At 39.5% G+C, this 15,416-nt stretch overlaps 1 protein-coding gene across 1 annotated transcript in view; it reads right to left on the minus strand.

The window, feature by feature from the left end:
- Window positions 1-1,675: 1,675 nt before the first annotated feature.
- Window positions 1,676-15,416, minus strand: part of APCDD1L (APC down-regulated 1 like) — a 49,976-nt gene continuing 36,235 nt past the window's right edge. The window contains exons 2-4 of the mRNA XM_023494497.2: window positions 10,249-10,423; window positions 8,000-8,549; window positions 1,676-3,983 (exon numbers count right to left, since the gene is read on the minus strand). Of these exons, the coding sequence (XP_023350265.1) occupies window positions 3,210-3,983; window positions 8,000-8,549; window positions 10,249-10,423 (1,499 nt within the window). The 3' untranslated portion in view covers window positions 1,676-3,209. The remainder of the gene's footprint in view (window positions 3,984-7,999; window positions 8,550-10,248; window positions 10,424-15,416) is intronic.

The raw sequence follows: 15,416 nt of genomic DNA on the forward strand, positions 1-15,416 counted from the left end.
TGGAAGGCCAACATATTTCCTCCAGTCTTGCATTTGTATGGGGTTCTTTGTGAAACCTCTTTGCTTGTGTTAAGGAGATTGTTACTTCTCTTGACCACTTGAGGTCGTTAAAGATTACTAGCAAAGCACTAAACTGAGACAAAATACCCATACTCCCCCCACCCCCACTTAGAAGTACCCACTTAATTTCCCCTCCTAGAATCTCATCTAGTAGGTAAACTTTATTTCCCTTCAGTGTTCTTCAAATAGTCACCTGCCTCATTCAACCTTTCCTATTCCATAAATACCTACATTACCAAAAGTTGGTGATCCAATCAGTCAACGGTATGCATTATACTGTTGGAGGCTTTGTCACCAGCAACGTCAATGTGAGATTAAACATGTCCTTAGGAAAAAAAAAAAAGGAAAGCAACCAGATACAATGGCTCCTACCTGTAGATCTTCTTGTTAGGAAGACTAAGATGGTGGGTTTCTTATGAGTCAGGGAGTTCTGAGGTATAGTAGGGCTAGCCAGTCAGATTCTCCACAATAAATATATAGTAGGCTCCCAGGAGTGGATGAGAGCTACCAGGCTGTCTAAGAAGGAACAAGCTGGCTCAGGTTAGAAAAAGAGTAGATAAAAGCTTTCATGGCAAGCCATATGGGGATCAATCTTTTGTTAGCTGCTTCATTTCCTGCCTGGGCAAGGTAGTCTCAAAATAACAATTTGGAAAAGTAGTGTTAATATTTCATTGGAATTTGAATAGCTGTACTTCTCTTTGAATTCTAAAAGTTCTAGTGTAGTAGGAGCCTACAATATAAGGTTATACCAACAAAATCTTTTTTAAGAATACTAATGCATTATCACCAAAACTTGCTACAAGAAATTTATAGTATATGTCAGGCAGGGATAGCCTTAAACTTGAAATCCCCTCTGATACCTTCAACAAATTGAAGCTTTACAGGTAGCATTTCTTCCCTGAAAGTTCACAGCTATACACTCAATTTCAATTAAATTCAATTTAAAATGTTACCCACAGAGCATAAAAGCCTGAACATGGAATGATAATTTCCAACGCCCAAAAGAAAAACATTTTTTTTCTTTCTTACGGTATTAACTGATTGGGCAAAGAAAAAGTATTTGAAAATTAGCCCTAAAATCAGAGCCCCAGAAAAAAGAAATAGAGAAGCAGTTGAGGTCTGCTTGTAAGGGGGTTTTCCCTTTAATCAACACAATAATTTAATATAGTTATATGTTCTATTTTAGGCTTCTTCCCTAAATCTCATTAATTCTGGGCCCAGTATGCAACAAGAGGACATATTATATATATATATATATATATATATATATATATATATATATATATATATAAACTTTAGTTATACTCAAAGTTAGAGCATGAACCCTTACACTCCTCAGCTTTTAATAACCACATAGATCACTGTTCAGTTGTATAATTGTTTATGAAAAAAATCTTTAAATTTTAATGTGCAAATGTGATTCATTTGCACCACACATAGGTGAATTGGTTAGTATAAATGGCATCCCCTTGGAATCTACCCACTCCAAAGCCTCACAACTTTATACATTGGTTTAAAACTATGAATAATCTTATAACTATAGTTCTATAAATATATTCTCTGAAAGACCAGTTTGGTTTGGAACTTGCAAAGATTAACTTTTCTTAAAAACAAGAATGGTCAGAGAAGTCAAATGAGGCTTTTTCTGCAGATGCCAGTTGAACAAAATAAATGGATCAGAATGATGAATTCTAGTGGAAAGCAGTACTTGCTTTAAAGACAATGGGTCTATCATATCATCCAGAACTGGAAAGAACTTCAGAAATATCTAAAAACCCTCTCATTTTACAAATGAGGGAACCAGACCAGCAAAGGAAAGGGGCTTCATTCCAAGTTCACAAAGTCACTTATAAGACCTGGATTTGAATCTTAAAATATGTAATGTAAGTGATGAAAGTAGGGATGGAGGGTGAAAGGAGGAAATCATTAAAATGTTTCTCAATTCTTCTTGAGTTCATCATGCTTGAGGAATTTTTAGAATATGAAAATGATACTTCAGTTATATTTCCACCACCACCACCCTCATCCCCATTTATAGGCCACTCTATCTGTACCACATAAGTAAATTCACACTTCAGGTTGTTTAACAGAGATTTGTAGGCCTTGGTCAAAAAGAACCTTGACAATATGATTCAAGGAATAAGCTTCTATAGTGTACAAGATGCTGTGGATACAAAGATTTAAAAAAAAAAAAATCTTAGGAATCAAATAATCCAAGAGTTATTAACCTGGAGCCTGATGGCTTTTAAAAATATTTAAATAACATTTTAATATAATTGATTTTCTTTTTAATCCTATGTATATTGTTTTATGCACTTGAAAATATCTTTCTAAGAGAGATTTTGTGACAAAAAAAAATGTTAAGAACCCAAGAAATATCCTTATCCATCTGGGTACTGGTTACAAATAACTAAAGAATTACAACAAAATTCATTTTCTAGATTTGCCATTTACCTCTTTGTAAAATGGATCTAAATAATAATAAAAATGGATCTAAAGCCATCCACCTATAAGATATCCATGCCATTTATTCTTTTACTAATATTTAAAGAAATGGAAATTTTCTGATGAAGAAAAAACTATGCCAAAAATCCATATGAGCTTTTTGGCTATCCAGTAGCTTAAAATGCCCAAGGGAGTTAAACAAAAGTTAATAGTAAACTTGCCTGTGTGTAATCTGGAAGGGGTAGTGTCTGGTTAACCTGTCTCAGATGTCTTTGAATTCCTTAGTTTCGAATGAGACCAAAGGGAGTGCCCCTTAGGAAGAACCCTACCTCATTAACAGAGGTCCTGGAAGGCTGGACATTTCTAGGGTGGAAATTTTGAATTTGAGAAGCACAGAATTCTGGCAGCACTTTGAGAGGCTGAGGTTGCCTCTGACTACAGGCCACTTAAAACTCAAGGCAGCATCTTTAATTTACATCACCAGGTTTAGTATGAACTGCTGAGTTCAACTGAATCAGCATTACTCAGTAACTTGGGAGTGGACATTTGTAAACTGTGTTTAATCTCAAGAATACCACCCTTCCTCTGTCCATATTTAAGCAAGTCTCGGGGATTAGAAAAGGTGCTGATCTTGGAAATGTGCCTGGAGGCATGTCTCAGATTCTAGAGGGAATTCCCTCCTGCTTGGGGAGCCAACAATTCGATCAATTTAAGTCCCACCTTAAAAATGTCAGGGCTGTGATCAGAAGTAGGCTGCCCATAGAATGTACTTTTGATGATCTGTTCCTGCCACTATATTTTTCCGGCTGATGACTGTGATGAAGTTGTCTAGAAAAGCCGCCAGATGCTCCAGCACACTGGACCAAAGGATCCTGATAGGAAGTAGGACGCTTCTCTGGGATGTCTGGGTTGGAGCCATCTGTAGGCCTCTCTCCAATGAACAGCAGGCTTTGTCCTCTTAGGTCTTGTTCAATTTTAAAGAGTTCAAACTCCACATGAGGGAGCTTGATGCCCAGGGGCGAGCACCCGTTGGTTGGGGTGACGTCCTGCTCGACTCCAAGGGCCCAGGACCCTGCATCCCCGCAGCTCCCTGGGTGTGAGGCATTCAGCATCGCTGCCGTGACCTGATCCATGGGGGTCACACGGGCCCGGGTGACCCGGAATGTCAGCTCCGTGCCGCCTCTGACCTTGGTGGACAGGGTGCCCTTGTTGTAGTGCCCAGAGGCATACACGGTGAATGTGGGCTGTCGGCAAGCAGGGTCGGAGTAGTGGTGATAATAGCCTTCCCACGTCCGGTTACCGCCGTGGAACGTGAAGAGTCTGGTCAGGAAGAGCACCGCGGGCCGGACCTCGCACCGCAGGCTGACCCACTTACCACCGAGCCGCAGGGGCAACGTCGCCCTGTGGGGCAGGATTGGGGGGTGGTGTTCATCCGAACGGTAGATGATTCCACAAGCTGGGCAAGGGTGTGAGTGGTGCTGGCAAAGGGCAAAAATAAGGAAGTGAATTTAATGAGGAAACAGAAGACCATAACTTGGCCTCCCCTCCTATTCCCATCCCCAGCCCTACAAACTTCTTCCCCAGTTTACCACAGGACAAAAATATTTCATTAGAAATCTCATGGGGGATTTATGAATAAAGTTTTAAAATCTCTGAGTCTCCAATTAAAACATCAATTTATACCTGAAAAGGATGATACCTAAACCCAGGCATAGTAAAACTTAGGGCCCTTGGCAAAATAAAGATTTGTGTTCTCTAATCTCCCTATTTTTTTTCTTTTTCTTTTTTTTGGCTGAGGCAATTGGGGTTAAGTGATTTGCCTCGGGGCCACACAGCTAGGAAGTGTTAAGTGTCTAAAATCGGATTTGAATTCAGGCTCTCCTGACTTCAGGGCCAACACTCTATCCACAACGCCATCTAACTGCCCCTATTTTCTTAAATGGAAAAAACAAACAAACAAAAAAAAAAAGCCCTCTCTATTGCTACACACATACTAAGAATCAAAGGAAGACCCCCTAAAATCTTTGAACAACATAAACCAGAGTTCCACGGGCTTGAGAGGGATGGATGGGCTGTGATGTAGCTGACAAGCACCCAAGCACCTGAGATCCCAGTACCAGTCTGGGAATATACCTACATGCATACATATACATATATATCAAGAAGTCAGAACAATTGGGTTCTAGTCCAACTTCTTTCATAATTCTTTCATATTATATATGTATTCTTTCATAATATATAAACATGTATAAATTATATAAGTATATTATTTATAATATATGTATATATAATATACATATTATATATGCATGTATATATAATATAATACATGTATTATATATATAACCAGTATATAATATACTGGAAATAATATGTTATATGCTACATATAATATATTTTTATAAGTATATAATAAAGTACAAGAAAATGAGAAAATCAGAAGGAATCATATAGTATAGTCCAACCTCCTTACTTTAGAGCTGAGAAAACTGAAGACTAGAGAGGAAAGAGAACTATGAAAGAAGTTGGACTAGAACCCTGTTCCAATTCCTTGAAATTTCTCCTAACACTTACCTCATAGCATCCATTTTACTCCCAGCCTCCTCCAAACTTAAGATCAAAAACCTGTTCTCTAGGAGCTTTAATCCCTATTCCACAATTCATTTCCCTCTTTTTAAACTGTTAAAAGCTGTATTTAGTGTGACAGTGAAGGCTTTAAGCCAAATGTGACATAGGATAAAGCCACAAGGATAGCTTAGTATCCTCATAACTCAGTCAATGGAGTCAAAAGGGAGAGCAGAGAGATTAGATTTTATAATTGAATAATTTGTAGGCTTGTCCCTTGTCAAAATAAGAATGACAGAACAGGAAGATCTAACTGCTCTGCAATTCTAAAAGGAAATGGGAAGGGAGAATTTGGTTTGGTAAGGGAAAAGCCCAACCATGAAATCTTTGTACAAATTCCCTTTGTTATTTAAAAAAAAAAAATTTTAAATGTTCATCAAACATTTCCTGAGAAGCTTGGTACCAAGAAAATTGAATACCAGGTGCCAAACTGGGGGGGGAAAGTTGGGGAATAGGACGGAATCATTTGATCAAAGACCGGTTTAGTCTTGGCTTTCTTTTTAAGACTTTTGTATATATAGTTACATGATGAATTTAACTTTTCATAGATTTGTACAAGAAAAAAATATACGTTTAGCTTGGGAGGTTTACACCCCGGGGGGGTTTTGAAAGATCTTTAAAATATGGCAGTTAATAGTTAGGCATGGTTGCAGTAGAAATTAACTCACCCCCATCAGTAGGTAGCTGTAGTACTATATGGTCCTTGATTGCAGTCTGTAATTGAGCCATTTTTGGCTAACATTACAACTTAGGTCACCCTAATATATAGTGACAGTACATGGTAAGTTAAATATAAAACCCCAGAAGAACACACAGGCATTATATATACACACATACATACATATACTTCACAAGCAGGCAGGAAATTCTTTGATAATAGCTGGTAATTTGGGGCAAGAAGATTTCTTCAGAGCAGATGCAGACAGGATACTAGGGGCCAGGGTAGGGAGAGAAATGACATTTTCTCCTTAGATTTAATTTTTTTTAAGATAAAGAAAATTATCCTGTCTCACTCTGAATGTTCATTTTAGCATTGTCTAGAATTCCACTTGTTCTTAACCAATGTCCCCCGTCTGACAAAATTAGCATGTTGCGTCTGTAGCCAAAGTCTTACTAAATTAAATGAGTTTGGTAAGTAATTTCTGACAGTTTCTGATTATTCCTGAGAGGTGACATCATGTACTAAGATGTTCTTGGTCCACTTCAGGCTGGTGAATTAGCACCAAATCCAGAGAGTAGATCTGGGTACCTGATTGGTTTTAAATTAGCTTTTTTTTCCAAATGCTTATGTTTACCATCTGGTTTAGTTCACCAGCATGGTTGTGGCCCAGTAAGCACAGTGTAACAATGGAATGTGCTACTTAGAGCTACGTGCCTCTTCCCTCTGTAAAGAATTTCTTGAGTTAATTTTTTTTTCTCCTTTTTTTTTTTTTTTAAACAATTTTTTTTAATGAGTAGTATTTTTAACACATCTGGCACCCTTCAAATCCCATTCTCAATCACATCTCAGAATGAATTGGGGATAAATTTAAATTTTTTGGAAAGAAGCCAGACTGGCTGAGATTGGGGAGTTTGGGGGGATGGGGCCAAAGAGGAGATGATGGGAAGGAATGGTAAGGAAGAAACCTCGCTTAGGGAGAAGGTTAAATGGTTGTTCACCATATATTCTTAGCATTTTCTGAGATCATAGCATTTCCCTGAATTCTCTGCTATTTCCTCTCCCAATACTATTATGGGACAATATGATAATCTCCCTATGGATGCTTGCTCTCTCTCATCTCTTAGCTTAGGTCAACATTGGTCTCAGACTGCCTCAAAACACAAAGTACAAAAAGAAAAGGAATGAATCATTCGCAGGTAACAAAAAACACGTGTTTTGTTAATTGTGATCTTTTTTTTTCTGTTCTCAATGGGGAGAGGGTATATAAATTGTTAGTTCATTCCCATCAATCCTTTTATTCCCCAAGCCCTTAGTGAGAGGAGTATCTCTTCTATCCAGTCTGAATCCTTGACTGCCCTATGCATAATTAGGTGCTGATAGATATATTGCTTCTCATTATTATCAAAGAATTTCCTGCCTGCTTACAGAAAAAATATATAGATAAAGACAGATACAATTTCTGGGATTATTTAAGTATAACATACCGTATACTGTGAGATTAATGTGAGATTTTAGGTCTAGTAGAACCAGTAAGTCAAAGATGCTAGTTCAGCACTGTCATTAACTATTAATGAAACATGGAACAAATCACTTAACTGCCTTAGATCTCAGTTTCCTCATCTGTAAATGGGTATTGGGTAATAAGGTCACAACTTAATTTTTCAAGTCTCCTTGCTTTCTCCAGACACAAATTATTAGATTATCATCAGTATGAGTGCATTTCATTTACTCTGCTCCCAACCAAATATGGATATTACCACCAGCAATTAATTTGGGTGAGAAGGAAGGTTATTGGTATGCATGGATTCACCTCCACATCACTATGAGAGTACCCTTTCCCAAGGCAAACATAACTTTTCTATACCTTTAGTAGATAGCCTTAATGTGGTCCTGCAGCCAAAAAGAAAAATATTCCTTTTTTGCCCGACCTTCTGGTAATGAGTCCCTCTACACTTATCTTGGCTGGTGCTTAGATGGCAGACATAGTCTCTTGCCCCTCCCATACTCAATGCCCTTTCAACTTGACAGACCTGCCCAAAATTTCTGTTCCCTTGTACTAGCTTCTGGAGCCCCAAATCATCTCCACCGCACACCTGGGCAGTGAAAGGGGTTTTCACCAGATTTGTCATCCTGGCAAAAATAAGAGTGACTCGATGCAGACCTTCAGTAACACCTGTGAAAAGGTGGTGTAATGACTAGTATTATTACCATGGCACTCTGGAGTGGGCGTTGGTACCCGGTGGGTCGGTAGTGAAGCCTTTCTGACCATTCTGTGTGGATGTCACCCAGATACAGCTCCTCCACCACCCTACTGCCTGGCATCTGCTGCAGCTTGTAGTGCCTTTCCACTCGGATCAGGCTGAGTTCATGCATGGCAAAGCCCAGGGCCCCAGTACAGTCTATTTCAGCCTTGGCACTCAGGAGTTCATAGACAGTGCCTGGAATCCAGGACCTCCCTGGGGGGAGTAGTTTACCACAGCCTCTGCCACCTGTCCGATTGATGCGCTCTGCTATCTCCACGACAGCGCTCTGGCTGTGGAAGACGATGCCGACCTTGTGCAGGTGGTAGCTGGCTTCTGTGGCCCCTCGCGTTATCCAGGACGCCTGGCGGAGGCGGAGCTTGCCTTTGATGAGCAGGGAGTACAAGGGTTCTCGGCAGGAAGGGTCCTGGTAGTAGAACTGGTACGCTTTAAACAGGCGGTTTGAGTAGAACATGTATGACCTGGTGAGGAACTCTGGCCCTGGACGCACCTCACAGCTACAATGACATGGAGAATGGAAGGAAAGATGGGGAAAAGAAATAAGAGAACATCAGAATGGCCTAGACTGGACTCTGACATGAGGATTAAAATACAATTACCCTCCCTAATGGCAATAACCATGGCTGACATTTAATATAATGCTTTATAAGCATATTTCATATATGGCCTCATTCAAAAAGATCCTAAGAGATAGGTGCCATCTCTTAATGATAAGGAAACTAAGGCTGGGACAGGATCACAGCTTTGGAGGATCTGAAGTAGAATCTGAATTCTAAGCCCAACCTTCTATTTATCACACTACCTAGAGACCTAACCAACCTCAAAGAATTACAGATTTGTCCCAAATATCCTAGTTTACTCAAATAAACATTACAATAATAATTGTTCCAAAGACAATGATTCTTTATGGAAGGAAAAGAACTCACAGGTCTCCAAGGAACAATTCAGTTTCTACTATGTAACACATTTAGAACTGAATTCTCTCAGAGACCCAGACTCAAAGGGACAGGTTCTCACAAGAATTAATAGAAAACAGATTTTAGGATTCCTTTTAAGGCTACTATCATTGAGCTGTGTTGTAATTTTAACCTTGATTTTATCTTGGAAACTGTTGAAGGGGAATTTTGGAAAAGTGGGATGCTATGGTGTTCCCTGTTCGCCTCAGTTCCCTCAAGCAGGAAGGAAATGGCAAATCACTCCACAATCTTTACCAAGAAAACCCAAAATAGGGTCAGAAAGAACTGGACATGACCAAAATGACTGAACATCAGAAAATGGTGTCCCTGGACCGATAGAAAGGCAAGGACCTCGGGTATTTTTTCAGGGACTGGGAAAGGATGGTGGTTCCATTATAAAGTCTCTTAGAGGCTTAGAAAGCAAGTCTTTTAGAGAATCCCAGAAATGAAAAGCCCAAGAATTTTTCTAGAGTAGCTTCCTTCCTCCCCCACTCCTCAGTCCATTCCTTTCTTCTTTAGGAAATGCTAACAAATGCTCACACATCATTGTTCTTTCTTCAGGTTGGTGGGTGGGGATGAGGGTAGCAGATGCAGAGTGTTCAACCCAATCACCCACAGCGTCTTGTCCTGGACATCCCACAAGAGTGAACCTTAGGCTAACACCCACGGCTATTCTCTGGCCCTGATGATGCAATGTCTTAGGGCAGAGACAGAACTGAGCAAGACCACTTTGCATACTTGGGAACAAAAAGATAAGAAAATAGGCCCAGCTAAGACTTTAGGGACTGGTGCTGACTTGAAAGATATCCAAAGGGCAACAAGAATAAGATCTTAAGGCATAGTGGATGGGGAATGTCTCTAGAGACAAAGAGTAGAGTCCAAGATCAGTCTAATTAGTCATGTGGGCGTGAGCAAAGCTTTAAACCTGTTTCCACCTATAAAATAAAGCAAGTGGACTACCTTGAGTCCAAAGGCTTTGTCATTTCTGCCAAAGGGGTTTCTGATATAAAAATAATTCAAAAATTCCTGTTTTCTAAGCTGGGAAGTCCAGCAAAGCTCTACCTCAATTCAAAGGGTTGAGACCATAGCAAAGGACCTTGTCACTAGAAGCCTGGTCTTGTACCAAACACAGGAGCGAGAATTTAATATGCATTTTCAGGGCACGAGGTAACCGAAGGGTTAGAGCCCAGCAGGTGTCAGGGAGAGTTTGTGAGCGCCCTGGAAGAGGACGCATCTTCACCTGGTGGAGATCCAGTGACCCTCCAGCCTTGGAGGGAGCAGCGCCGTAATTCTGGCTCCGTCCTGAAGATGGCGCAGTTGGTACTGACACTGGGATTCCCACTGCAGCCGGCCGGAGCTGTTCCTCTGGCCCTGGAGAGCAGCTCCATCCCAATGCGGGATCCCAGATGCGCAGGCTGAAAGCAAGACAGATGTGTTAGGGGCACAGTCCTGGGCTCCCTGCCCACGCATTCATGGGGCGGGGGGCGGAGAGAAGGGTGTTGCCCTGGGGTTTCAGCTTGCCAGGTTTACGCTCTCAGAGACTATTACACTGGGGGAACCCAAGAATCTTTTCTAGATACATTCAGATCCAGGATAAGTGTCCTCTGTAATCAGCAATCGCTCCCCCGGCCTGACATGCGACGGGCCCAGAATGCATCATAGGGCACGCGGATACCGCACAAGGACGTTCTCCCTCCGCCGAAATAACTCATAATCCCTCCGTGCCTCGGGTTACTTTACTGGTTTTTCCGGGGCCAAAAGAATTCCTTACCTGACGGCTGTGTCTCTCTCAGTGAAGTTGGTTCTCAGGGATGGAGAGCGACTGTCCAGCACTGGGGCTATAAAATCTGCTAAATCTTGTGTTTCGGGACCTCCAGTGATTTGTATATTTTTAAAAATTCCAATTGTGTTGCTCATTAATCTATGACCTTAATGCTTCTCTCTCACTTTCGCCTTGTGTTTCTGTTTCTCTGAGAGACAGAAAATTTATCTCTGTCTCTGTCTCTGGGTGTGTGTCTATCTCTCTGTCACTCCCCCTCTGTCTCTCTGTTTCTTTCTCTCTCCCTCCCTCCCTTCCTCTGTCTCTATTTCTCTCTGTCTCTCTTTCTCCCCCTCTTTCTCCTTCTCCGTCTCTGTCTCTATCTGTGTGTGTCTCTGTCTCTCTGTCTCTCTTTCCCCCTTTCTGTCTCTGGCTCTTTGTCTCCATCTCTACCTCTCTCTCCCCTTCCTTTCTTCCCTTCCCTCGCCCCACCATAAACACACACATACATACATACATACTCTGTCTCATTCTGTCTTTCTCACTGTCTCTGTCTCTTTCTGTCTGTCTGTCTGTCTCTCTCTCTCTCTACATATATATATGCACATGCAGATAGATAAATGATAGATAGATAGACAGATAAACAGACAGATAGATAGATAGATAGATTTGATCAGGGGTTTGTTATTTCATTATTATATGGAATTTCACTATAAGAAAATTAAAGAAAAGAGTTGGTGCAATGAATAGAATACAAAACCTGGAGTAAAGAAGTCTTGAGCTCAAATTCATCCTCATATACTTACTGATTGTGTGACCTGGGACAAATCACTTAACCATTATCTGCCTCAGTTTCCTCATCTGTAAAATGGAAATGATAATAAATAATAGCACCTATCTCATAGGGTTGTTGTGAGGATGAAATGAGTTAATATTTATAAAGAGCTTATTTAAATGCAAGCTATTAGGAAACTCCCTCTACCAACAGAGATGCACATTAGCAACTATTCTGCAATTTATAATCTTAAAGTTTTTTTCCTGAAGGCAACAGGAAATTAAGTCTTGCCCAAGTTCACTCAGCCAGTAAGAGGCAGAGGCAGAGCTTGACCTGGGTCTTCCTGACTGAGACTGGTTCTCTACTACTAACCCAAACTGTATTCAAACATAAAAGTATTTCTTTATGAATGATGCCTGAAATTCTCCTGACAGAGACCATAAACTCGATTTGCAGAATAAGAAATACATTTTCCTACTCTACAAGAGTGGGGATTTGTTTTTCTTGGCTACATATTTCTTAAAATGCTTTCTTCTCCACCCCCTCTAATTTAGAAAGGGGAGGTAGCAGTGTTCGAGTGGGGAGGGAGGTTGTTAGGGACAGGGTTATCAGAAAAGAAAATCATCAAAGTGGTTTCTTGTTTTTAATACAAAGAGAACCAAAGTCACAAAGTTACATGATGAATTTATTATATACTTTAAACTTTAATAGAGACTTAAACTTTTCCTGCTGTGTATATGAAAGTGCTCGTTTTATTTGATGTTTATTCATTTCAGAATTTAAAAAAAAACAATTTAAAATATGTCAAGGCTGTGAATATCTCTATTTAAAGAACACTTGTATTATCTAGGATGTATAACACACTAGGCCATTAACACTTCAGCTGAATGTCCAGAGATAATGGGAATTAGAATAGATACATTTTGAAATGAAAATAAAGAGGGTATCAGAAAGGACAAACCTAGAGTATTGCTGTAGTGAGTACAAGTCTCTCATGTTTCTGCTAGTCCTTTATATCCTCCCCTTTAAATCTCCCTCCCCCCTTCTTTTGTTCTGTCATCTCTTGCACTCAACCTTTAGTGCCCTCCTGTTCTGATACTTAACTAAGGTCATATAGCATAAAAGACAATATTTTAGCCAAGGTCCTCTGGTTATAGAGTCAGCACTTTTCCTTCTGTACCACATTGCTTTCTAGTCACAGAATCATAATATCTTAGAATCTCAATGTTAGTAGGGACTTCAAAAACTACCTACGATTACAGAGTCATAATTAGGGATTTGGGCACTTAGAGAAAGCAACAATTGTAATTCACAATTCAGAAATAATGTAGGAAGCAAATTAAAATAAATTCAATTTAGCTGGAGGGGAGATTATTCAATATAGTGGCTTCTATACTACTGAAGGAATGCATGGCTTATATTTTTTTTTTTTTACCCTCTAAATTTTGGTGCCCTAGAACAAAGCCAACCTCCTTCTCAAATGCAGGAACACTATCAACAATAGAATCCTTAGAAGGCTTGCACTTTTCTTGGGACAGAGATTTCATTACCATGACCTTTTTCACAATGAGATAGGTACTCTCACTCCTAGTTAACAAAGACAAAGGTCTTAAATAAAACTCAAAGGCAGTGCATACACAGATATACATAAGAAACATGGCTTTAGAGATGCTGCCAACTTGTAAAACAATGTAATGCTTCCATAGAACAGCTAACTGCATGATCATACTATTCTCTCCCAGTGGTATTTTCTCTTTGAATGTGATTTCTTGCTGCTGATCAATTTTAGTTGATTGTAGCAAGTAGGTGAAATAGTAAATTGATGAAAGAGAAGACTTTTTACCCTGACTTAAACTAAGGACTACCTTAATCCTGAAGGAACTAGAAGCCCGGGGACTTGGCAAAGGAGAGAGAAGAAAGGAGAGAGAGAAAGGAGGAAATGAATGTGGAAAGGAGAGGAAGTACCCTAAATAAACTTTATTTAGCAATCATATGAGCATAGTATTTAGATCTGGATGGAACAATGGGGATCATCTACCTCACTTCCCTCATTTTACATGTAAACCAAGAAGCCCAAAGATTAAGCTATTTCTCTAAAGTCACATAAATGGTAAGAAGTCAAGCCAACTATGGTTCCAATTCAAATGAGATCATAGATTTAAAGATGGAAGACACATCAAAAATTATCTAGGCTAAGATGCTCATTTTACAGATACGACAAACAAGATCCCAGAAGGTAAAATGTCTTACCCTAACACAGGTTAGGATTATAACCCATTGAATCCAAATCCACTGTTCTTTCCACATAATCTTCTACTTCACATTCATTCCAAGCCCACTTCCAAGATAGGGTCTGCCTTGCCCATGGAGCTGCTGATCCAACTAATATCTGGGGAACATAAATCCCTTACACAACATTCCTGACAAGACGTTGTTCAGCCTTCAGGAGAAGTACTCATATCTTCCAAGGCTACCAGTTCCACTTTTGGACATCTCTTCAATTTCTTATTTCTATTTCTTTCCTTTTTAGAATGAGTAGAACAAACTGAATAACTCCCACAGGACATCCCTTTATGTGCTTGAAGACTGCTATCAAAGTCAATAAGTCAATGGATCAATAAACATTTATTTAGTACCTATAAAGTGCCTGGTACTATGTTAGGTGCTATGGTGCCAAAGAAGCAAAAGACAGCCTCTTACCTCAAGGAATCTCACATTCTAATGAAGGAGACAACAAGCAAACAAATATGTATGAAAAGCTATATACAGGATAAATAGGAAATAATTAAGAGGAGAAGGCGCGCTTCCTATAGAAGGTGGGATTTTCACTGGTTCTTGAAGGAAGCCAGGAGACAGAGATGAGGAGGAAGAGTTTTTCTAGGCATAAAGGACCTCTTGTTCAACAGCACCAAGATGGGAGTAGAATGTCACATGTAAGAATGGCAAGACCATTTTGGATGGATGATAATTTGTCTAAAGAACAATGATGGAATAGACCCTACAAAAGTAGGCTGGAGTCAGATTGTGAAGGACTTTAAATGCCACAACAGTTTATATTTTTTTCCCCTAGATAATAATAGGAGTTCCCTGGACTTTACTGAACAGAGGAATGACATGATTCCTTTCAGTTTTAACAGTCTATGATTTTTTTGGTCTGTGTTTTCTTTCACAACATCACTAATATGGAAATATGTTTTGCATGACTGCACATGTATAACCTATATCAAATTGCTTGCCTTCTCATTGAGGGAGAAGGGAAAAGGGAGAAAGGGAAAGAACTTAGAACTCAAAATTTTAGAATGATTGTTAAAAAAAATCATACATAATTGGAAAAAAAACTAATAAGAAAACAGTCTGTAAGTCTTTTTAGCCATAAAACTGACCAATTAACTTCATCTAACCCAAAACTAAGTTTGATCATAAAAATATTACCTTCCCTGATCTTGTTTCATGCTATATTTTCCCTTAAAGTGGGCCAGATATGAGTTTTACTCCCCTTACCTTGCCATTAATATTGATGATGAGCACAATTGTCCTTACATTCAGATAGCCATCTGTTTACAAAGTTCTTCCCCACCTATTATTATCTCGTTGGAGCCCCATATCACCCCTGAATGGATCAGGTGGGCTGGGATTACTGGTTTAACAGGAAAGAGCTGTTGGGCTGATTCTTTGGATGATTTTCATTTGAGGCAATGAGAAACACAGAGATAAAGACAGAATCAGAGAGATTGTATGACATTATTTTATATTATTACTTAATATTATAAAAATTTACTTGAAGTCTGTGCAGTGAAAACTCAGGCCTTTGGCCTGATTGTTGATCTTCACATTATAGTCTGTCCAGCAGGTAAGATGCTAATGAAAATCTGAA

The sequence above is a fragment of the Sarcophilus harrisii genome, chromosome 2 (genome assembly GCF_902635505.1).
Source record: "Sarcophilus harrisii chromosome 2, mSarHar1.11, whole genome shotgun sequence".
Classification (NCBI taxonomy): domain Eukaryota; kingdom Metazoa; phylum Chordata; class Mammalia; order Dasyuromorphia; family Dasyuridae; genus Sarcophilus; species Sarcophilus harrisii.